The sequence below is a fragment of the Nyctereutes procyonoides genome, unplaced genomic scaffold (genome assembly GCF_905146905.1).
Source record: "Nyctereutes procyonoides isolate TBG_1078 unplaced genomic scaffold, NYPRO_anot_genome, whole genome shotgun sequence".
In the NCBI taxonomy this organism is placed as follows: Eukaryota; Metazoa; Chordata; class Mammalia; order Carnivora; family Canidae; genus Nyctereutes; species Nyctereutes procyonoides.
The window spans coordinates 6,709,592-6,734,136 of NW_026575052.1; the positions used below are offsets into that span (position 1 = coordinate 6,709,592).

At 50.7% G+C, this 24,545-nt stretch overlaps 2 protein-coding genes across 4 annotated transcripts in view; one reads left to right on the top strand and one right to left on the bottom strand.

The window, feature by feature from the left end:
- OTUD3 (OTU deubiquitinase 3) overlaps nt 1–11,379 on the top strand; it is a 31,738-nt gene extending 20,359 nt beyond the window's left edge. For 2 of the 3 annotated variants that reach the window (XM_055331700.1, XM_055331702.1), the window contains 4 exons: nt 3,053–3,184; nt 3,686–3,782; nt 5,128–5,312; nt 6,314–11,379. In XM_055331700.1, coding sequence (XP_055187675.1) covers nt 3,053–3,184; nt 3,686–3,782; nt 5,128–5,312; nt 6,314–6,490 — 591 coding nt within the window. In that variant the 3' untranslated portion in view covers nt 6,491–11,379. The remainder of the gene's footprint in view (nt 1–3,052; nt 3,185–3,685; nt 3,783–5,127; nt 5,313–6,313) is intronic. The other variant, XM_055331701.1, reaches the window with a different exon arrangement.
- A 4,771-nt stretch (nt 11,380–16,150) lies between these two features.
- LOC129514271 (group IIE secretory phospholipase A2-like) lies at nt 16,151–23,579 on the bottom strand. Its single transcript, XM_055332916.1, has 5 exons — nt 23,042–23,579; nt 20,213–20,293; nt 19,362–19,500; nt 19,137–19,243; nt 16,151–17,500 (listed from the first exon to the last, which is right to left on the bottom strand). Exons 2-5 carry the CDS (start codon nt 20,250–20,252, stop codon nt 17,358–17,360), a joined length of 429 nt encoding a protein of 142 aa, XP_055188891.1. The 5' UTR covers nt 20,253–20,293; nt 23,042–23,579; the 3' UTR covers nt 16,151–17,357.
- Between the last annotated feature and the right edge of the window lie 966 nt (nt 23,580–24,545).

Sequence of the window (24,545 nt, forward strand, 5' to 3'; positions counted from 1 at the left end):
GTGTGTGTGTGTGTGTGTCTCAAAGAAGTGAAATCTTGAAAAAAAATCTGGTAGAATTTTTCACTTATCACTACTTTTCTTTCTTTATAATTTCCTGTATATTCTTCCTTTTCTTATGTGTTACGTATAGATGTTAGAATAAGGTTGTCAAGTTAAAAGGAAGTCCTCTTGATTTTGTTTTTATTGGGATCTCATTAAATGGATAGATTAACTTCAGGAAAAAGTGACATCTTTATGAGGTTGAATCTTCCTAGCCAAGAGACTGATAAGCCTTTTTTGTTTTGTTTTGTTTAATTGACTTTTTTTGGTGATCTGAGGAGCATTTGCTTCCTATAGATCTTGCCCATTTTTTGCAGAGTTTGTTCTTAGGTGTTTTGTTTTTTTGTTTCTATTGTAAGGAAAGAATCTTTCCTTTTTATTTCCTAGCTGCTTATCATTTGTGTATATGAGAGTTGTTAATAAAATGTTAATTTTGTGCACACCCAGCTATCCTACAGAATTCTTTTTTTTTTTTTTTTTAATTCAGGTAAAATTGGGATGCCTGGGTGGCTCAGCGGTTTAGCACCTGCCTTTGGCCCAGAGCGTGATCCTGGAGTCCTGGAATTGAGTCCCACATCGGGCTCCCTGCATAGAGCCTGTTTCTCTCTCTGCCTGTGTCTCTGCCTCTCTCTCTCTCTGTGTCTCATGAATAAGTAAATAAAATCTTTAAAAAAAAATAAATTCAGATAAAATTCATGTAACATAAAATTAACTATATATATATAAATTTAAATTAAATATAAATAAATAAATTAAATATATATATATAAGTAGGCTCCATGCTCAGCATAGAGCCCACTGCAGGGCTTGAACTCAGGAGCCTGAGATCAAGACCTGAGATCAAAAGTCAGACCTTTAACCGACTGAGCCACCCAGGTGCCACCCACATAATTTTAAAATGTACGATGTAGTGTCACTGCGTACACCCACAAAGCTGTGCAGCTCCTTCCTCCATCCAGTTCCAGAACATTTTCCTTACCCAGTAGGAAACCACGTGCTAATAAAGCAGTCACTCCCCATTCCTTTTCTCCCTGAGCTGCCACCAGTCTGCTTTATGTCTGTGTGGATTTGCCAGTTCTGGATATTTTCCATAAATGGGATCATATAGTATGTGAGCTTTTGTGACTAGCTTATGTCACTTAGCATCATGTTTTCAAGGGTCGTCCATGTTGAAGCAGATGTCCGTATTTCATTCCGTTCTAAGAGTGAATCCTATTCCATCGTGTGGATAGAACCCGTTCCATCATCCCTTCATCTCTTGATAAGCATTTGGGTCATTTCCACTTTAGGCTCTTGTGAATAGTGCAGTTACAAATATTTGGGTGTAGTATATTAAGGTCCCTTTCTTCAGTCTTCTGGATACGTACCCAGGAGTAGAATTGCTAGGTCATGTGTTTATTAACTTCTTGAGGAATTGCCACATTGTTTTCCATAGCAGCTGTGCCATCTGACATTGCCACCAGCACTGTATTCAGGGTTCCACTTTCTTCACACTCTTACCAACACTTGTTATTTTTTCCTTCCATCTTTTTAAAATTATGGGTATCCTACTAGGTATGAAGTGTAATCTCATGGTTTTGATTTGCATTTCTTTAATGACTAATGATGTTGAACATCTTTTCATGTGTTTGTTGGCCATTTGTTTGTCTTTGGAGAAATGTCTGTTCAAGTCTTTTGCCCATGTTTTAATTGTGGTATTTGTGCTTTTGTTGTTGCATTATGAGAGTTCTTTATATATTTTGTATACTAGATTCTTATATATGATTTGCCAGAATCCTTTTTGTTTGTGGTAGGTTTTTGGTTGATTCTCTTGTGTTTTTTTTTTTTTTTTGTTTGTTTTTTTTTAGGTATAGAATTATATCATCTACAAATAATGGTAATCTTTCTTCTTCCTTTTCAGTTTCATACTTTTGTTTTTTGGGGGCCAGGAGGGCTAATTGCATCAGCTGTTACCTCCAAAACATTGTTAAATAATAATGGTAGTGAAAATGTTTATTGAGCTCCTTACTTTAATGGAAATGAAGCATCATTGTGTGGATTTTCCATGGTTATTTAACCATCCACACACCGTGAAATCCTCAGGTTGTTTGCAGGTATTCACCACTATTAGAAGCGCTGTGGTGAGCACTTTTACATGAATCCTTTCTATAGTTGACATGATTTGACATTATTTCCTTTGGATAAATTTTAAAGACTTGATACATATGGCCAGGCTGTTTGGGTATAATTTTATAATGGATGGCTTTGATTGTAAGGAATGGACTGTGCACTGCTGGATTCCGCTTATACTTTTGCATGCAAACGAATAAGAATTTGTCCTTGCCTATTTTCCATCTACCCATGTTAGTGGGAAAGGAAGGGAGAAGGTGGCTGATCAGCCCCAGAAGGATGATTTTAGCTATTCTTAATAAGCTTAGGTTGGGAAAGGCCTTATGGATACCATGTGAACTGTTCTTTGTGTTTTTAGAATTTGGATGGCCAGGTTCCCTTGCATGTGGTTACATGACGTCGGGTGAGGTTAGATGAGTCATACTCACCTGAGACTGTCCAGCTGGGACAGGAGCTTCAGCACACTGAAGCTTGCTGATAGTCAGATAGGGCCTAGGGACCCAGATGAGAGATGTATGAATGCTTCTTCAAGACATCTTGTCTTGCTGCAGAAGTCACTGGGTGAGCTTCTGTTACTAAGCTCCCAGCTCTGGAAATCAGCTGACACAAATGTGTGCTGATTGCAGAATGTTGATATCTAGGAACTACATAGGAATGCTAATGCTATTCTTACAGTTTATCCTATTTCTTGATTCTTTCTTTTTCATACTTCTGTTGTGGTTTTGGAATCTCCATGTCTGGATGAAATTTAGCCTAGTCATTACTAGTCCTTAAGATTGTTCCTGGAATCTTTTCCACATAAATATATATTAGAATGATTTTGAAATTTGAATGTCTTCCTGTGTTGAAGATGCTGAACATAATTTGTATGTTCCATGATTATTACTCTTTATATTTCCTTTAGTTTCAGATGCTTCATCAAGATGAATCAAATAAAAGGGAAAAGATCAAGATGAAGGGCATTGACTTTGAAGATGACCTGAGAGATGAAGTAGAAGATGCTGTCCAGAAAGTTTGCAATGCAACTGGTTGTTCAGTGAGTATTTCTGTCCTGTAGTAATGACAGTGGATGAACAACCGTTGCTATCCCTAGTTTACCTGCCAGTTTCGTAGTACCAGTCTAGCTGCTCACACCCGATGGGCCAGAGTAGGTTCATGATGTCTGTGGTTTGATTAGAAGACTTAAAGGAGAGCTGTTTATTCATTTATCTCTTGTTTGTTAGACTTTACCCAGTACTGCTCAAAATCCTAAGGAAGTATGTGGGGTTTATTTTTTTATTTTTTATTTTTTTTTCCTGACTAGCTAAACATTTACCCTAGTAAAAGTACAGTCTTGTAAAGGAATTCATTTATATTAAATGGTTAGTTATTTCAGATGACCAGCCTTATTGAAAATTAAGACATTTTCTAAATGGAAAAGGTCTTGAAACCATGCCCCAATTCTCACTGTTACCTCTTCTTGTGTATTAGGTTGTTGACGTAGAGGCAGGTAGAAGAGTATACCCAGTCTTGAAGTGTTCCTTTGTTTCTTGGATAGGATTTTAATTTGATAGTCCAGAACCTGGAAGCTGAAAATTATAATATTGAATCTGCAATAATTGCCATGCTTCAGATGAACCAGGGGAAAAGAAATAGTAAGTCCATGATTGATATTTATAAGCTTTCAAAATGGTTGTATTGGTGATTTTCCAAACATTTGTTTTTAATCAAGGCATAGGTAGTGATTACACTGTCATTTATCACTTTCTGCGTGTGGGCATGTTGTATGAGATCCTAGCCCTGCCTTAGGGAGAAGATAATCTGGAGTTGAGGGGGGCAGAGGGGAGATAATAAACTGGTATAATAATACCTACTGGAGTTGGGGGTATAGGGAACTGGGGAAATGGATGGATAGGCCACCTAACCAGTCTTGGAGGGATGGAGAGTGTCAGGGAAGACTTTATTCTTTTCAAAAGAAAAATCCCTTAGAAAACCAAAATGATAACTGAAATAGAATAGAGAGAGAAATAACTTATTTTTCTAACGGAAATATTTACATACTAGCATCTATCAGCTGGTGATAAATCAGGATTTTTTTTTTTACTTTTTTTTTTTTTTAAGATTTTTATTTATTTATTCATGACACACACAGAGGCAGAGACACAGGCAGAGGGAGCAGGCCTCCCGCAAGGAGCCTGATATGGGACTCGTACCTGGATCCCGGGATCAGACCCTGAGCCAAAGGCAGACGCTCAACCCCTGAGCCACCCAGGCATCCCGGATTTTTTTTTACTTGAACTGGGTTAAATTCTGTGCCTCAGGAGATGGGAAAAAAGATGTAGAGTCTTAACTGTTTTTACAAGTTACTTATTAAAATGGTACAGTATTGCCACATACAAAATACATATTGCCAGTATGTGTCAGGTACTGTTCCTGGCATTATAGTTTTCTGTGTGTTTGAGTATTTTATTATCCTCTTTATATTTTTGCTGTGCTTTCTTAGCTGTCAGGGACTTGGTCTTTGTGACAGTAAAACAGCACTGTCTAGTGTCTCTGTCATTCAGTATAGTGTGTATTGGACATGTGTGGCTCAGTGAGTAAGAAACTAAAGTTTAAATATCATTTAACTAATTAATTTTAATTTAAATGGCCACATGTGGCTGGTAGCTGCTGTTTTGGGCAGTATAGGTTTGAAGCCTGTTTCCTTTCTGGGCTTTAGGTGCAAATGAAGGATTTCCTCCTAAAAATACATGTTAAAAAATAGTTTAATAAAACACTCTGTAGGTGGGAAGCTGATGATTAGGCTGGTCAGCAGGTTATTTTTAAATTTATCTTCCAGATACTACTGGTTATTTCCCCACTAGATTCCCTACTGTATTGTCTGGGTGTTAGAATTTTGCTCCAAGGAAACTTGTTCTCCACATGACAGGTGATATTGGAGTCACTTAACAGTGTGTGTTGTTACATTCTCAATTTTAATTAAATACCTTTCTTTGGAAGATACAGAGGAGAACCTTGAGTCCGGCGGCCGAGTTCTGAAGCAGTGTGGCCCTTTATGGGAGGAGGGTGGCAGTGGCACCAGACTCTTTGGAAATCAGGGTGTAAATGAAGGCAGAACTGAAAACAATAAGGAGCGGGCCAGCCCTAGTGAAGAAAACAAAGCAAATAAAAACCAGCTCCCAAAGGTATGAAAGGTGGGCTGCTGTAATTCACTGGCAGTGGTGGGGAACTTGGAGCTCATATTAGTGCCTCTTTTTTTCCTGAGTTCTAAAAAGAAGTTACTCTAGAAAAAAATATGAGAGTGCATATGGGGATGTCAAGAAGCAGAAGGAGGTCCTTGCTGGTCTGTTTTGCTATGTGCGGTGCTGAATAGAACTATGCCCTGAAATCCTCCTGTGTGTACACACACACAGCCTCCCTTTCCTGCCCAGTGTCACTGTGTGTCTGGGTGCTTCAGTGTTAATCTGTTACACAATCCCCATAACTGCCGTCATCTCCATTGAGAAACTTTGTGTATGAATTTTCAAAATATGAACATATTTTGCATTGTTGTTACTGTTTTTTTTGTGGCTAGAGTCCCAGAAGAGGAATGGACAAATTAAAGGGTATGGATATTTGAATCTTTTTAAGGCTTTTTGGTAAATTGTCAGATGCTTCCCAGAAGGGTTATGTGTCTCCCTCCCTGCCCCTGACTCCTGCAAGTAGGTATATGACACCATTCTTTTTACTGACTTTGGAATTCATTTTAAAGACTTTAACCAAGCAGTTCTAAGCCCAACATGCAGCATAATGTAAAAAGCCACAGGCAGAGGTAAAGATGCAATAAGCTTCTGAGGATTTTGTTAGGATTACCTGGGGCATTAAATTATGTAGAGAAAGGTGTCCTGTGGCATGTTGGAGCATTACCTCTTGCAGAACCAGGGTTAATGTTTCTCAGGTCATTGTGTATTGGATTATGAGGAGAATGGAATTGATTTCATTTACCAGCTCAGCAAGGGGATAGAAACGTAAGTGTAAATTTGAGCCGTGGTGGGAAATCACCACTTCTGGTCTGTTAGGTGGCTTTTCTCTGTTCTTGCTGAGAGGCAGTCTGTGCACCTGGTAACCGTTAGCCCTGCAGCCCCCTTCAGCAGGCAGCATCTGAGTCCCCTGTGCCAACAGCTCACCCCGCAGCCTTCTTTTCCAGGTCACCAACAAACAGAGGCGGGAGCAGCAGCGCCTGGAGAAAAAGAAGCGACAGGAGGAGAGGCACCGCCACAAAGCCCTGGAGAGCCGGAGTGGCCATAGGGACAGCAGCCGCAGTGAAGCGGAGGCCAACACACAGGTCACCTTGGTGAAGACCTTTGCTGCTCTCAACATCTGACTCTTTGGCCTTTTGGGAGCTGCACGAAGCCAGTGGAAAATGGAGCGCTGTGTACCAGGCTCTCCAGTGAGGCCGTCCTCTCCCCAAAGACACACAACCCACAAAACTCACACTCAAGCTCACACACTGAGTTAGTCTCCTTCAAGCTGCCTCTGTTTTGCTCAGACTTTTGTTAGTAATGTGTTTTATTTTATGAAAGTTCACTGAAGCCATTCATGTTCTGTAATTAAAATATTGAGTTCTAGGGTTGGATAGTTCAGGCAAAACCTTTTAAGTGTGGTTTTATTTGTCCTGAAAATCAGTTCAGTGACCCTAGGGTTTTTCTGTAACACTTGGGGTGAGTTTTGCTGTAATTGTTCACCAAGTAGTTTAGATTAATTGCTAGAAATTCAGAATGTCAAGTTTCCTTTGTTTCTCTTTGACTTTCAAGCAGATATTCACATACAGGATAGTTTATAAACGGTCTCCAACTCAGGAACATGTTTAGATTTAATTTTCTACGAATTCAAGTTAATCAGAAATTAATTCAGGAAGTATTTTTCCCAAAATAATAGGATATGGGGGTTGTGGCCTGTAGTCAGAGTGGAAATTCAACACCTACGTTTTTCTCCTTCCTGATTCTGATGCTATTTCAGATGGGATGCAGGTGCTGTGAGGTTTGCCTGCGCTCAAGCCATATGATAAATATGCCTGACGACTGTTAATTAGGCATGGACTTTGCTGGAAAATCAGTAGTGTTGTTGAGATTTTGGTACTGGTTTCTTGACACAGAGAAGGTAGTATGTTACTGCTTATGATGTAATTCTGATCGTGTGAGAGAAGAACCTCTAGTTGTAAAGGGAGAAATGAAGAGATTCCTGAGTCTTTGTACAGGGAGTGTCTAAAGAGTTACTTGATGCTGTAGGGGCAGAGGCATATCTAAGGCTTTTCAGGTTCATGTTTTAAGTAATTGTGTTTTCTTCCTTGCTGTTCTAGACTTAGATGCCTTCAGAGAAGTAGTTTGACCTGTTGCTCAGTTTTCTTACTGTTGTGAAAATGGAATCCCATAAAATGCTGCATTTCTTTCTTTCTGTTCCAGCCCTATCTGGGATTTTGATGTTGGAAAAAGTCTTGTGTACTCTAGCAGTTGTCAGCGACTTAGGTTAGACCACCAGGGCAGAGGCTGTGTGACTCCACAATTCTAACACGGATTTGGGAGTTGGAGAAAAGTCAGTCCTAAGGCTGATCAGTGGGTGAGGACTTTGAACCTGGAATGTATGAAGTGGACAGTCGTGGACAGTCTTGGCCTTTTGGGGATCCAGTACTTGGACAAATAAAATCTGCTGAATCAAAAGGTAAATTAGTTACTTCTCCATCTCAGATTTCAGAATTATAACAGTTCTAAGGGGAAGGAAGAAGCATAAAGAAGTGTTGAGTGAATGGGTGCATCATTGTCTGGGCTGGCCCTGGATTCATTGAATTGCTCTTATCAGCAGATGATTTGCTTTCTTTAGTTTTAATGACGTGTTTTAATTTTTTGTTCGTTGACTTCAGTGACTTTTTTTCTGGTTTCTTGAAGCTGCTCTCAGGCCATTGCAGTTTGGTCTTCTTCCTGGTATAGTGCTTTGTAATGTTAGCAGATTTGGAAAGTGCGGAGTATGTTTCCTTTGCACATTGTGGAGTCCTGAGTCTGAGGCTGTAGGAATCAGTCCCTGCAGAGGCAGAGCCTCCATTGCCTTACTGTGTCCAAGGGAGTGAGATCTAGGGCTCGAGGATTGATCGTTCTCTTGGCTTTCTCCTCTGGACACTTGCGTGACTATGGCCGGTCTTTCCTGAGCAAACACTCTTTCTTGTCTATCTGGTAGAGTGAGAGTGCAGGTGACCAGATCCTCTTGGGCAGGTCAGGATTGTGTGCCAGAAACTCAGCAGAATTTGGAGTCCAAAATAGCGTAGGGGTACCCCTTGTCAGGAGCAGTAGACTTGCTTTATTTAAGTGGTTGATGAAGGTGGTCTTGGGCCTGTTGGGATTTAAAGGTTTAACTAGAAGCTGCTAAAAAGTTATTAAAGAATATTGGGCACATTTATTAACAAATGAGGAAATTCTGATAATAGACTTCAACATTTCTGGGTTAAAATAATAGTGGTTTTAAAAACTAATCATATGGCTTCGGTAATTTTCTCTTACTATCATTTCATAGTTTTCCAGTTGAAATTGGTCTGCATTTAATATAATTATTAGGAATGGGATACGTGTACCCAACTTCATGATCTCTTCTGCTTAAGGGTGTGAATTTAGATTTCACTGCCTCTGTCTCACTGAAGTATGAGTTAGATGGGAGACATATACTTAGTTGCCTTGTAGACACTTGGAGATTACTTTATTGGCAGCTAGCACAGAGGTCCAGTGTGCGTGGTTCTGGGATGACTACTCTCAGTGACTAGTGTCCGTACCGTAGTCTTACATGCACTCCCTGTTTGGAGGTGCTTCTGTGCTGTGTCATGACCATTAGAGGTTTATGTTACATGAATTGTCTCGGTAGCTTTTTGTGAGGTCAGGAGAAAGGGGATGGGGCTGTGGTCTGTAGCTGCTTAGTAGTCTTATAAACTGTATATAAAGGTTTTATGGATTTTAAAACAAGATTTTTTAAAGGTCAAAATAAATAAAATTTTAGTGGCAACAGCTTTGTATTAGAGAGGTAGATGTAGTAAAACAACGTGGAACCTTCTAAATAACACAGTTGCCATCGGGAGATAGTAGAGAGAGAGAACACATATATATATATTTAGTTTTTTAGTAGTGTGCACACATTTTTTAGGAGCAGAGCCCGGTGGAGGGATTGTGGCAGAGAGAAGGATCTTGAACGTCGGCTGAGGTTGTCGTCTGTAGTTTCTTTATAACCTCTGCAAACACTTGCAAATCTATTTTGATCCCGAGGGCTGGTGAATTGGGGTCTCCCCTGAGGGGCGGCTCGAGTGTGCATCACGGGAACCTTCGAACAAGTCATGGGTAGCGTCCTGCCCTGGCTCCCAGGGGTGTACAGAGTGAAGTGATGCAGTCCTGGGGGCGGGGGTGTGCGATGTGGGGGAGGGCCGCTTGCATGTTGAGTAGGTGGGCATCCGATGGACGGGCACTGCACCGTCCTGGTGGTGAGGCCCTGTCGTCAGTGTGCAATTTCTCTCATTCTGAGAAACTCTAGACTCTGCCTGGGTTTTACCGGGTCAACATAGAATGCTGTCAGTTTACCTCTGAAGTGGTCAGCTCGAGCGTGCGGTCGGTCACTGGAAACTGGCATTTCTAGTCCGTGCTGACGACCGGTCACCCTGAGTGAAGGGATGAAAATGGAGCTCTTGCTCTCCATGGGTCACCTCTGGGGCCCTCTGACCCCCATTTCGAGCAGACACGTGGTTCTTCACCTTTTTACCTCAAGGCTCTGTATGTCTGTAGCAAATGCCTAGATTCAGAGTCTGCTGCTGTTTTCCTGTTGGGTCGTCTTCACTAGTCACCGTTCGTTCACCTCTGCTTTCAGAACAGACGCTGCTAAATCTCTGGGGCCTTCTGGCCGTTGTTCTGAGGTGATTTAACAATGGCACTTTTTTTTTTACAAGGTGTGTTTTCCTGACTCTAAAGCAAATTGTATTTTTCCGCTGATGTCGAAGCAAAGATCTTCTAGGTGGCGTGTTGAGGGACATCTCCTGCTGTCCCCTATTAAAGGGGGCATGAGTGACTGGTGTGAAGTGGAGGTGGTGACCTCAGTCACAAAGTGCTTGCACAGCGTGGGGCACTCCGCCTGCACCCCAGGGACCAGCCCACGGTGAGGAGCTGGGCCTGTGGGCTGCCCTGCCCTGCCCTGCCCAGGCCCCGGGTTTCACTCCTGGTGACCTCAGGCCCTTAGACACATCTTTTAAGCTTCCTAGTCTCTCTCTCCTGGTTAGGAGTGCTTTCTGGCTTGGTTAAAACGGTTAACATCCTTGCAAAGCTGCTGGAGAAGGGGCTGCCATCATCACAAAGAATGTTTCTGTAAAAGCATGAATTTCTGTACAGTGGCTTTATTTTCAGCAAGGCAGCCCCGTGCCACAGAACTGCTGCCGCTCACTGTGCTGGTCGTCAGGGAGGGCGATGACCCCCGGACGAAACATCTGAGGTCTGCCCCCGCCCCTGTGCATGTCAGCAGCTCCCAGGTCACCGTGACTAGCCGTCTGGGACCGTCATTAGAACTCAGCCAGAAGCCTCAGCCTGCGGTTTGATCCCCTGGCAGGTCCCTTGACCAAAACCTGAAGAAGGTTGGTGGGCTGCCCACATCTTCCCACTCTCCTTGTTCATTTTCCATGGCGGGAAGGGCCCTTGGCCTCCCCTGCCACCCTTCCAGCAACCTCCAGGAGCACTGAGCTCAGTGAGAAGGAAGGGAGGAGCCGGGAGTTAGACTTGAGCCCCGCGTGTTCCTCTTGCGGACATAGGAGTACAGGTGGGCGTGAACCCCTTGTGCAGGAGGGCAGGTGTGTCTGTGGAGAGCACGGGCCTTTGCAGGCTCAGGAACCTTCTCTTTTTTCTAATTGCACTATGCTTGTCTAGCTTCAGTCTGGAGATATTTAAGACCTCCGTGGGGTCACGATCCATAGACTTAGCAAGTCTTGCCTTATTGCTGGAGCTCGATGGGGAGAAATGTGACCATTGTCTGATGTCCATAGTTCATTTCCTCTCAGTTGTTTCTTTTCACAGATTGTGTTCATCTGAACCATTTTATTTTTTGTTTACCAAAGTACTGTACTTGGCTATTTGCAGTGTTTTCAAAACCAAATGTTTCTTTTTTTGTGTGTTTTTAATCTTCCATACTTGGTGCAATAGAAGCTGCAAAGATGTGCCACTTTATCTATGAAATGGAGTTTTGTATACCAATAAATTCTAGTTTAAAGACAAAGCTTCACATTGTTTTTGCCAGTGTGACTGCCATTCGAGTGCATGAGCCTGAGAGAGCATGTCAGGAAGTGGTCTTTTTAGAGGCCTTGTGTGGGAGACGGGAGGGTGTGGCCATGAGGGGTCTCACCGGGCGTGGAGGAGCCGACGAGCTTTGGTGTACAGCTGAGCGCTGCCACCAGGCTCGCTGGCAGAGGCGCCCTCGAGGACGAAACACCGAAGATTTCTGCTGATACTAGGAACATCTCTGAGAATTTGGAGTTGTCTAGATGTGGAGCAGCTGTCTGTCAGCTGCCGCCTGGAGGTTTTCCTAGAACTCAGGGTTGGTTTGACCCCATTCTAGGAGGAGGCACAGCCCTCCAGCCACACATGGACAGCTGTGAGCAGAGTACAGACACCTGGGAGAGGTCCTCAGAAGGGGACAGGGCAGCGAGAAGGGCAGCCGCAGAAAACCAGCCTGTGGGGAGTTCTGTGTGCTCCCAGGGCCCAGCCCACACGAGGGCTCTGGCCGGTCACAAGGTCCAGGCCGGTGTGCGGTCTCACTGTGGCTTGCGGTGTGCTTGGGATTTTGGCCCTGGGACTCCCATTCTCTCTCGTTCTAATTTTATAGTCCCCAAGCAGCCTTTGAATTGGCTCTACAGTACCAGAAGGTATCCAGTACCACCTGGATGAAAGATGTGGCTATTGGTGAGTACGTTTCTCCTCTGTCAGTGTCCTCGTGTGATTTTCACCTCTGTCCACAACTGAGGGATCCCTGGATGTGTGAATCCTGTCCAGTTCCTGAGCCCACAAGGCCTGGGTTTTGGACCCTGATAACCCAATGGGTGATCTTCCTGTAAGATCCTACTGGAACCAAAGTGATGTCCCAGTTTCGGAGCTCCCTCAGCTGGAAACCTCCCATGGCCTCAATTCCATCCCTGCAGCGATTCCCTGGGGGCCAGGGCACCCTGCTAGGTTGGGCAGTGGTCAGGGGGCTTCCTGCCAGGGCCCAGGTGACCTGTACGGTCCTGTCTGTGAGACAGGATGAGGCTGCAAGGGCCGAGAAGCATTCTCAGACCAAGCAGGGGATGAGCAGAGTACGACTACATTTTTCTTCAGGCTACAAGCAGTGCTTACTTGGGGTGAATGATGATACGATGCCAAAGATCGAGATAACATAAGGGGAGAGTGGCTGTTGTTGTGTCCCTTTTTGGTAACTTCATGGTGGCCTAGGAGAAAGTTGGGTTGGAAGCCTAGGTTTACAGTCTCCCATTTACTAGACACCCCACAAGCCATTACCTCCAATGCACAGAAAGTATGTGTGCCCTGAGATAACGATAAAAATTTGTCATAGATGCTCTGTGCCAGTGTGGGTTCCGGCAGGGTCGCTGGACAAAGTGGGCGCTCAGATCGTGGTGACTCAGCGACTGAGGACCTGTCTGGTTGTAAAGGATCAAGATTTAGAACTTGTTTGTTTGTAAGGGGCCGAGACCAGTCCTGCCACTTCATAGGTTCTGGCTTGGCAGAAGGAACACTTTCCCGGCTTGGAGAAACTTGTCGGAACCTGCCTGTGTCAGAGGGACTTTGTAGTCCCCCAAGGTACTCTGTTTTTATTCACCCATCCAGGAGTCCGTCCAACATTTACTGAACCTGCATGGTCCAGGGGTTCTTATTTCTAGGCATAGAGGTATCCTCCAAGTTTCCAGGAGTGAAGGAGGACACACACACACACACACACACACACACACACGCACGAAGTAGAGTACTGCTAGGAGGGCTGTAAAGTCAGAGGGAAATCATGGGAAGTTTGGTGGAGGAAGCAACATTTGGACGGGCATAGGGAGGAAACCCTAGAGTGGGGTGTCCCATGTGCTAAAGACAAGGTTTATTAAGGATATACCGTTAGTTTGGGGAAAGACCGGGAACTTCCTCAAACATGTGTCTTGTGGCTTTTGTTCCCAGAAGGCCAGTGCCTGCTGAGCAAATCCCTGAGCCGAGGCAGACTTCGCCCCTCCTGACTGCTTCATGGTGTCAGGAGTTGACCCCTGGGTGTGCCCTGACTTTGGAACTCAGCACAGGTAGCGGCCCTCCAGGAACAGTGCTGCGCACGCTCTCTCCAGCCAGCTTTGTCCCATTTCCTTTGCAGGACATCAGCCCCGGGCACTGAAGGTCAATGATTTTCAAATGTGTGTCTGTTTAAGACAAATGAACACTCAGAGTAACGAGCCCAGGGGCTACTTGAATAAATGAGCATAGTCTTTATCATATGCATGATGCCACTTCCCTAAAATAATTCTGATTATCATGTGTCCATGGATTCAACTGAACAGCTACTTATCTTGCATGTACTGTGATGGATGAAGTAGGGGAAGCAAAAATACCCAGTGACCTGGCAGAGAGGGAGCTTCCATAATGCTCCAGGCACCCTGAACGTGTCATCTCACTTAAACCATTCAACCGTCTCGTGAGGCTGGTGGTTCTAGCCCCATTTTTACACCCAAGGGAATAGATAACTGGCCCAAGATCACAGATTGGTAGCAGGCTTGGAATCTACAGCAATCTGCCTCTAACACATAGGAACCCTAGACAAGGACCCCAGTGACGGGGGTAAGTGGACCAGGAAAGGTATAAACACGTTGCCTGAGAGTTCAGAGGAGGGCGAAATCTTCAGAGGGCAAAGTATGGAAAAGGGGGCATTTGAGATGTACCTAATGTGTGTGGATTTTCACATGTGGACAGGGAAGCTTCCAGGCCGAAGGCAGCTTCGTACAGAGCTGTGAAGGCTGGAAGGCAGGGGGATAGGGTCAGTGTGTGTGTGTGGACCATATAAAGAAATATATATATGGGTGGCTCAAGGAGGCCGGAAAAGCAGATGGCACCATGCTTGAACGCCAGGGGTTAGTGGACAATGGGAGCTACTGACGGTTCGGGAACAGAGGAGGGAGCGACAGTCCAACTGGGCGAAGATGAAGCTGGCCTCGGTGGACAGGATGGGGACAGGCTGGAGGATGGAGGTCCTTTTAGTCTAGCCTTGCTCTGTGGACGCACTGACTAGTGTAGAATAAGTAGCGCCTGTTCGCCGGTTGGCCGCATCTGACGTGTCTCCACCTGCAGCGTTCAGCAAGGACCGGCCGCGGAGTCTGCATACGAGTTCACTGCAGGAAAGAGTGAACACGAATGCAGGGTTCAGTTCTCCAGCAGTGAGGCTGCCAAGCACCCCAAAGGAGCCGCCGGATGTCCGCGAAGAAATCATAATTGGAAATGCCAACGTGATTCGATTTCTGATCACTCAGCGAGGTATTTAATCAGACATTTCGTTAGTGGCTTGTTAGGGGGTGGTGGGAACAAAGCAAATCAATCCGAATCGCGTGGTCCACGTTGGGAAGAGGCAGCCCGTGACCGCTCAGGTAAGCCCTGCTGGGGCCCCAGGCCTCCTTCATTTCAGGGTTCACTCAGGGAATTAATAAGCCGACAGCACTTAGAACGGTGCCTGGTGAAAGCCAAGGCCTAATGAGGCGCAGGTGGGTACGGCTCCCAGGGAAGCGTCATTGTTCCTATTCGGGCCACTTGTCAGCGCTTTTTGGATTTTAATGTTCATACACCCCCCGCAACACGCAATAACCCCCCGCAACGGGGGGGGGGTCTCATTCACCCACAGGCTCAGCCTCAGGGGGCCTGGGGTCAGGTCCGAGACTCTGCATTTCTGACAAGCTCCCGGATGATGCCCCTGGTGACCCCGGGCTACACGGAGCCGCAGGCCTGGGACGGATGCACAGTTGCTGACTGGCTGAGCGGAGGGGTCTCGGCCTGGAAGCTGTGACCTCAGATTCGGGGATGTTTTAGTCCTTTCTACAAGTCTGGTGCTGCAGCTGGTGATGACGCGTGTGCAACCACAGACACATCTGTGGAATTTAGACCCACTGATTCATTCACCGAACGTTTATTGATCACTGGGAGAACAGGCTGCAGGCCAGGTCTAGTTCCTAAGTGCCCGATGGCCGCGCACCTGCCAGGTGAGCAGGTGCCGGTGCGCTTGCTGCCTTACACCCATCACGCCCACAGCAGGACCCCTCTCCAAGTCCCTTCCCCTTTCCTGTGCTGCTCACTGATGCAGGGGCACCTGTCACTCTAAGATGTTCGTGAGGGCTTCGTGATTATTTCTCAGCATATTTTTTTAAAGACTTCATTTATTTATTTGACACAGATAAGTGAGAGAGAACGCAAGCGGTGGGGGGAGCGGCAGAGGGAGAGGGAGAAGCAGGCTCCCTGCTGAGCCAGGAGCCTGACGTGGGGCTCGATCCCAGGACCCTGGGATCACGATTCCAGCTGAAGGCAGACACTTAACCGACTGCGTCACCCAGGGGCCCCTCTCCGCGTATTTATTATCGACAATGCCAAAGGACCCAGTTCACTAGCCCAGAAACTGCTTTGCCCCCACCCCATGAAGGCCAATCCAGGTTTCAGCCGAATTTAGGCTCCCCCCCCCAGCCTGAGCTAAACAGACACCAGAGGGCGCCTCAGGACCGCGGTTCCCACAAACGCACCTGCTCTCTTCCCCAGCCCCACTCAGTGCTTTAAGGTGCTTTAAGACCTGGTCTTCGGTGGGTGACTCTTTCCCAAGGATTGGCACAGTCACAGCGGCAGAGCGCGCACACCTGACCCCCCCACCCCCACCCCTTGGTTTATGCTAACACGGAACGTCTTCACCTTTCAAAGTTTACGATGATCGTCCCTTTGATTTCTTCCCGCTCCTTCCTGCCCTCAAAGCCCTGAAAGTTGCACACAAGTCGTGAAAAGGACAAAGAGAGTGAATGTTTATTGCGTGTCTGCTGGGAGCTTTGTCCCCTCCCCACGTAGCACCTTTTCCCGTTTTACCAGCTTATTGTAGACGGTGGAGATACCACGTCCATGGTTAGTAGAATCTGCTGGAAGTACACAGCTTCCAGGATAGGCTGCATCCCACTCGGTGGGGCGCTGGAGGGGGGAGGGAATCCTCTGGTGCATCAAATTCTTCATGTCCCCAGAGGCAAACGTTGGGAGGCTGAAATCGGTCCTCTTCCCCTCCCTGTGTCAGGAGCCCGATCCAGCCTGGGCGCCCCCGCAGCAGACCTTCTCAGAGCACTGGGCTGTCCAAGGTGACAGCCAGAGGGTCGGGTCCACCTGGCCGTACCAGAGCATCACTGGCTGATACCAGCTCGTGAAGAAACAGAGGCACACGGGCTGGGAGTGAGGACATCCCCCTCGGGGAGAACTTCCCCCCTCGGACCCCTGGCCGCCGCCTGTCCATCAAAGGAGGGGTTTGGATAAAATGATTCTAGAGCTTCTTTTCATACTCAGCCAGGCTGCTAATGGGAGGGATTTGGGGCCCGATGACATGGTGGGGACAATATTTTTAGGTTGGTATTTTTCATGCTTCTCACATTCCACCATATGGGCAGATACATTCCTTCTGGAGATTGCCATTATTGTCTTGCATAAGATTGTAGAATGTTAGAAAAAAGGAGTCACAGAAACTTACTATAAGGGGAAATGAAAAGGAGAGGATATTAGGATCGCACGCAGGGCAGGGGCCACCGTGTCAGACGGGTTCCTGCTGTATCCCCAGTGCTCAGCACGTGGCTGGCACACGGTAGAGGCTCAAAAAAAAAAAAAAAAGGAAAAAGTGAGTGTATGAAACCATAAACTAATGAAATCCTATAATAGTAGAGTCTGAGAATCAGAGAATATTAGAATTATGGGACAACCTTATTCACTTATTCAGAAGAGGGAGCTGAGATCTCAGGGCCGGGTGATAGAATCTTCTGGGTGCTGAAGGGTCCCTTGGCTCTTCCTCAGGGCAGCATGTGGCCTGGGAGGCCAGCGATGGTCCAGGCCACAGTCCGCGAGCTCTCGGGGAAGGATGGGTTTGCGGGAAAGGAACCTTCTGGAGGGAGGGCCTTTGGTGTCTGCATTGCCCAGGGCCGCTGGGGGCCGGGTATGAGGTGGGTGGGCCCGGCCCTAGCAGGGCGGCGTGGGGCCGCTGCACAGCTTGTTGGGGTAACGGACGAAGTTGCGGTTGTAGGTGCCCAGGTGGTGGCGGAAGCAGAGGGCGGCCGTCCGGTCACACTCGCAGGTCTGACGCTGGCAGGCGGTTTTCCCGGCTGATGGGGACAAGGTGAGTCAGGGACCTTGTGGCTCGGGCCTCCCGCCCTCAGGGGCCTCTGTCCTATTCTGCTGGAAGCCCACTGCCACGGGGGACGTTGGGGGTGTGGGTGGGAGCCGGGGCAGGGCGCTGGGAAGCCTGGAGCCGTCGGCCCTTCGTCTCCCGAGCCCACGCACGCCCCTCGGCCCTCTGGCTGGCCCCGAGACCGGCTGGTTCTCTAGGGCATCTGCTCCAGCACCGGGGGCACCTCCAGGCAGCCCCTTCCCCGTGTGACACGTGGCTGGGGGTAGAGCGCAGCCACCAAGGTGACAGGGCAACTAGGAAATGACGGCGGCTCAGTCCCAGGTGGCCCTTGTACCCCGGCCGGAGCCCGTTGGGACGGAAGCTTGGGGCCTGCTCGGGCCTTGGGCCTGCCTCCACCCGGGGGGCAGAGCCCATTTCTCTGGCCTTTATCTTAGGGCCCCCTCTTGGCTTGTGGGCTCACACCCAGCCGGGCACCGCTCTGTGGGCGCCAGGGCCCCAGAGTCTCCCCAACCCTCCACGGCCTCTCTCTGCCCTCAGTGGCTCTGGTGGCTCCTCCTTGTTCCCAAGAACACAGTCACGGAAATGCCCAGGGCTCCCCATCAAAGGTCAGCCTCCACTTGCCACCAGGGTTCTGCTCCCATCTGCTCCGCCAGCAGAGCGCCTGGATTAAGCTGGGGGAGGGAGATGAAGAAACAGGCTTTCGGGAGGTTACCTCTCTTGCCCAAGGTCACACAGTGGGTAGAAGGTGAAGTCCTGAGCCTCTGACCCTATTCTCTGGACACCTGTCCTCAGTCATCCCCTCACGGCCATTCCTGACAGGTGACCTGTTCCTACGTATAAACCTCCAGTGCCGGGGAGCTCACTACCTGTCAAAGCTGCCTTGCTGAGTCCATAGAGGCTGCAGAAGCTGGAGACTGAGTCCAGTCTGCCTCCAGCGGTTCTGGTCCTGGCCCGGCCCCGCCCCCAGGCCAGACCTTAGAGACCTGAGCTGTCTGACCCTCCTGGGTCCTTCTGCCTCACTCGGCCCTGCCCTCCCTCCAGGCCGTTCCTGCCTTCGCAGCGCAGAAGCTCGGTGCTCTCTCCACTGGGCCCGGCAGCGCGGAGGCCTCCACACTGTCACGTGGTCCAGGAACCAGGGTACACTTGATGGGTCCGAGGGGGCCTTGGATCTGGCAAAGCTGAGCAAACAGGTCCAGCCTGACAGCCCCACCGGGCGGAGTCAGCCTTTGGGAACAGGGTCTGCTGTCCCAAGTGGCAGCTCCAGCTCGGGGACCTTGCCCTGGAGAGGACGCGTGAGTCCAGCTCCTCCGGGCCTGCTCCAGCTCTGCCCCTTGGCTCTTCCGCCCAGAGGCTGGAGCTGGGAGGCCCCCCTGGTGGGGAGAAGCGCCCGGGGCCGGGGCAGGAGCCCCTGGGCGCCCGGTGAGCGTCTGGGTGGATGGACAGTCCTCTCTACGATTCGGTGACAGAGGAAGACCCACCTTCCCATCTATCTAGCCCAGGGGCCGGGCCTGGCCTGATGATGAACCAGGGGCCACCATCAGGAGGGGCTTCCTGCCTGGACCCCTGCCCCCCGCCCTCGGGTCTGGGGCACTCCAGGGCCGCTCACGTACCGCAGAGGATGCTGTGCCTGCTGGCGGAGAAGAGATACCTTTCCAGCTTGGGTTCGCAGCCCAGCTTCTCCAGACGCCCGTAGCAGCAGTCGTGGGCATGGCAGCACCTGGAAGGGTCATGGGCGACCCGGAGGGGCCTGTGAGCCGGGCTGCGCCGGGCCAGGGACTGCCAGGGGGCCCAGCCCCTCCCCGCCCCCGGGCCCCCCTGCTGGGCCGGCCGCTCACCAGTCTGTCGGGTCCACGGGCCAGTGGGAGCCCCCGACGCCGCAGTAGCAGCCGTAGTCGTTGTACTGCAGCGCCGGCTTCCCGGTCATCCGCTCGATCATCACCCCAAACTGCACCAGGTTCCCGCCAGCCGGGGCCACTGCGGGGTGGGGGGGGGCCGGGCCCGCAGCGACGTCAGGGCCCCGCCCTCAGGTCCCCTCACACCTGAGCCCGATGCCTCCCCTCCCGGACCGTGCAGTTAGCCCCACCTCACCAAGCACCTGGCCCCCAATAACAGCGATGCTAAGCAGTAATAATATTCCCACGACATCCACCCACCCTGATCCTCAGTGCTCACCCCATCATGACGACGCACCCAGTGCCCTCCCCCCGGCTCCCCTCCCTCATCTCCACTCATCCTCCCACTTGCTCCCCACTGCTCCTCAGACCCCAGGCGTCAGCTCGGTGCCCCCAGAGCACTCTGTCCCCACTGATCCCACCAGAAGCCAGGGGGTGGGCTTCATGACCACCTGGGGCTCCCTGGATGCCCCCAGACCCTGCTGCTACAGCAATGGGGGGGCTGCCCACCCCAGGCAGGTAAGAACCAAAAATGGATGCTAATGGGAGCAGCGGGTGGAGCACAGGTGGCAGGAGCCTCGTGGGTGCTATCTGGGGTCCCCACCGGCCCCTTTCCCATGCTCTCCCAGTCCACCCAGCCTGCATCCCCGCCTCCCGAACCCCCATCAGTGCTGGCTCGGGCATGACCCACCACACCTTCCCTAGAGCTTGGGTCCAGGCCCTCTGGGGCCTCCGGGGAGCTCTGGGTTTCCAGCTGGGGAGGAGGAAGAGGGAAGGTCACATAGGTCACTTACCCAGGAGGCAAAGGAAGGTCAGGAGAGGGGGAGGCTTCATCCTGGGGGAGGAGGAGGTGAGCAGGGGGCAGAGGAGCTGGGCTGCAGGAGAAGGAAGTGAGTGGGGTGCTCTGATCTCAGGGCACCTCCCCAGTTAGTTAAATACTGGGTCCTGTCCACTCCCCATCATTAACCCCTGAAAGCCCAGTGATGCAACTACACTTCCCGGCCTTTGGTCAAGTCGCCAGGGGAGGGGCCAGCCTGGGGCCCTGTGGACTTAGTTTCCAGGCGGTTTGCAGGATCCAGTGTGTGACTCTCTCTCTTTTCCCGGCCTCTCCCTTCACCCACCCCCTTTCCAAAAACCACCAGCTGGGCTGTGAGCGAGAGGCTGTGCCAAGGGCTCTTCATTCTTGGCCTCTTTTCCTCATTCCCATTTTACTGGTGCAGCAACTGAGGCCCAGAGAAGCTGAGAAACTTAAGTGCACGTGGCCAGGTGTGTCCGGTTTTCATGCGGCCAGCTACTGCAGCACGGTGCCCTGCTCCCCGTCTCCCACCCCTGCCTCCGTGTTGCCCAGAGGAAGCATGCGGGGAGCAGCCTGACCACGGGGCAGGACCCTGGGGACCCGGAGGGCCATTTGTCCAAGATCCAGTAGGTCGGAGGCTGGGAGCTCAGCCAGCTGAGTTTCAGGATTTTTCTTCATTGTTCTTTTCTGGGCAGGTTCCTGCTTGTTGACAAGCAGTGAAAATGCTCCCAGATGTGACTGTCTCCCTGGATCCCCTGGTGCAGTGTGTGGCCGCCGTAGAAATAGGCTCTGAGTCAGCTGGAAAACCCACATTCCAGCACGGACTGGAAACTTCCATCCTTTTGATGTTCTCTTAGGGGATGTGGTGGGGAGACTGTAGCCCCTGGCCCAGGTCGGGTCAGAACACGGAGGCCCGGCTTCAGAGCTCGGGGGCAGGGGTGCGCAGGAGAGGCCCCAGCTCTGTCGTGGTCAGAAATTTCAAAGTCCCACCAGTCATGGGCTCACAGTGGCTTGTTTGCTGGCTGCTGCCCATACCCCTGAGTCCACTCAGGCAGCAGTGGAAGCAAGAGGATGCCCCCGTCCTGGCCTGCGGCTTCCTGCCACCTGCTTGTTCCTGGTCTGCAGCTGGGATAACTGGACCAGCCACTTCCACCCGCAGGGGACCTGGGAGCTGCGCGACCTGCAGCAGCCTTGTGATCCTGCTTCCACCACTTATTCCACGGCTGTGGGCAGGTCCTTAGCCTTGCTCGTCTCCTCGGTTTTCCTGTCTGCATTATGGGACTGGAAGGCATCCCACCTTGCCTCCTTCCTGGCAGGATGGGAAGCTTAAATGCAGCTGGCGGCTGTCCCCCTTGGGGTGTTCACTATGCCCCAGGATGGTGCCGAAAGCCCTCCTCAGGCAAGATCTCAAGGAGCCTTCAAACAGCCCCACGACACCACAGCTCTGATCATCCCCATTTTGCAGAGAGGCAAACTGAGGCACACGCCTAAGTCCACGGAGAGCCAGGATTTGGGCGCAGGCAGTTCAAAGGGCCCACCTCGTGCCTCCGGGAGGGCTGGAGCCTAGCATTCGTGTTATTTTTAGGGGCTCCCAAGATGTTTTCATTTCTTTAAAATCAGGATGACTATCATCCAACCTGGATTATATTTGTTTTCCTACCGGTGTGGTCCTAGCATCTGCTTTTCACTTTTTATTTATTTTTTTTCTATTTTAATGGAGGAAAGCGCTCGTGAAAGCAAAAGTCATGTCGCCACCCGAGACTGACCCTGGGAGCTGGCCCTTGGGAGCTGATGCGGTGCAGAGGCTGGGTCTCACACCGCACACCCCACGCAAGTTCCGTGACGCAGTGATCGGGATTGGGATACAGGCCCTGGACAGGTGCCACCCACGGAGGGGAAGAGATGCTGGGTAGCGGGACGACCGCCAGTGATTTGGGACGAAAGGTTTTTAACCCAAGTGTGAAGCCGGGTGAACACTGACCTAGCCCGCCTGCAGCCCTGCCTCACGCCTCTCCCATTTCCTGCTCCTGACTCCTCCTGGAACTCACCCCCCTAGACGAAAATTGGGGGGGGGGTGGCGAGTGCACCTGGCTGGGATCACCCAGCAGCTGTGAGTCATGGTCTCCAGAGAGGGGGCTCCCCTTTGCTCACCACTACCTTTTGATTTTAACGAGGGCACCTCCTGACAGCCCCTGGCTCCCGGCCTGGGTCATGGGAGCCCAAACGGTGAGTCACTGAGGAGCTAAGTCTAAACAACTGGAAATGAGCTTTGATTCCCCAGCTCTTCCCGCAGCAGCAGAAGGGTGTTTCCCGGGAAGGGCCGGGTTTCTGAGATACTTTCCTTGGTGAGCCATCTCCATCCCAGGATGGGGCCCCTGGCGGGTCCTGCCCATGTGTACCTGGGGGAGGAAACCCGAGGACCCGGGGCAGAGCCAGGCAGGGAGATCCAGCCAGGCTGGCTGGCAGCCGTGTCCCCAGCTGAGGCTCCGAGGAGGGCCGGGGTTTGGGGAGGTCTCGGACGTGGAGGAGAGTTTCAGGCCTTCGGGAAATGTGGTTGGCTTTAGAGTTTTCACACAGTGACACATGTGCTTGACAGTGCCAGGGTCTCTGACTTGAGTGCTCTGCCACTTAGGGGCTGTGTGACCTTGGCCAGTCCCGTCACCTCTCTGGGCTTGGCTTTGTCATCCATAATAGGGGCATAATTGGAACTACCTCTCAGAGTTTGGGACCAGACAGAAAGGAAGTGAAGGGTGGAGAGTTCTCTGCAGGATGCCGTGCCCACGGGAGGCTCCCACAAATGCCGGCCCCTCCTTCCCTTGCTCCTTACCTGGTCACCGGGGAGGCAGCTGGTGTCTCAGGAGCTCCCTGCACTTCCCCCCGTGAGGGTGGAGCACGCGGGCAGGCCAGGCCCCCAGCGCTTGAGCCCGGCCGAGACCCCCGCGTGGCAGATTTTAACTTCCTCGGTGGAGGGTGGCCGGGGGCAGGCGAGCAGAAGGAACAGAGCCCAATCTCGAAGCAACGTCTTCTCTCTCCTTGTGTCGACTTGTTCCTTGTAGCAGAGAAGCTGTCGTCGTCATCATCATCACCATCATCATCTTACCATTTCCCGAGCTCTGCACGTGCTGCAGGCACCGGGCTGACAGCCCTTCATGGCCTGATCTCGTGTCCTCTGCGGCATAGACGGAAGAGCCATACGCTGTGATCCCGGCCCGCATGGGGCCCACAGTCCAGCAGGGAGACAGACCTTAGTAATTATACACCGAATAAGCCTAAGTGGTTTGACAGGCTGTTCCACAGGCCTAGGGGAGCATTTATGGGGGCGTCTGATCCGGGCAGGGGGCCAGCGAGGGCTCGTCTGTGGAAGAAGTGGTTTAGTGGGGATCTCAACAAGTTAATCGGGGTGAAGAGAGAAGCAGAGAGAGTTTACGTAGAGAGAGCGCCTGTGCAAAGGCCCTGTGGTCAGAGGGACATGCATCCATCCAGGAAGGGCTGAGAGGGGGTGAGGTCGCTGTGCTACTGGTGGGCGGGGCTCAAAGGGCATGATTCACTGGGAAGCTGACCCTGGGAACTTGACCTCCCGCTCACCCCACGGTGAACCTTTTGCCTGAGCCTTGGTGGGCAGGTGGTCTAGAGCTTGCAGAATGCTGGAGAGGGCCCCGGAGCCCCCCGTGAGAATGAGGCCCCTCTCTGAGAGAGATCTGTGGTATTTTCGTCCCAAGGGGGAGAAGCTGTGAGCACCCGGAGGCCAGGGAGAGACCCGTCCCTCCACTGGGAGTAGGCTTTGTGCAGCTGTCATCACACAGCTGGGTTCTCCCATTTGTGCTGGACAAGAGTCCCCGGCGTGGGCTGCTGTCATCTTTTATGAGGTGCCGACGTCCTCGTAAAATGGCATAGCTCCGCCTTGTTGCTCTTTGTCCAGGGGCCAGGGGAACGACGGTGAGGGTTTTACGCCAGGAGGCGTCCTGCTCCTACCTGTGTTTGGACAGGACACAGGACGGTGCTGGCTGCCGAGGGCCCCGCAGGAGGGTTCCCAGCAAGAGGAGCAGCTCCAGTTAGCAGGTGCCGCAGGCTCCAGGACAGCTCCGGCCACATGTGTGGGGACAGGAGGGGCTGTGCCGTGGATGCTCGTCCCATCAGAGTTCCACTGCCCCAGGCTGACCCCGGGAGGTCAGGGGAGGGGGAGCAGAGGGAGGACTCTGGGCAGTAGGGCCGCTTGCACAGGGGCAGGCAGGTGCCTGGTGGGAAACCGTTGCCCATGCCTGTGTCTCTGAGTGCCTGGAGGGCAGGGGGGGGACACGTAGGCCCCGCCCATTATGAGGCCTCCCCCCCTT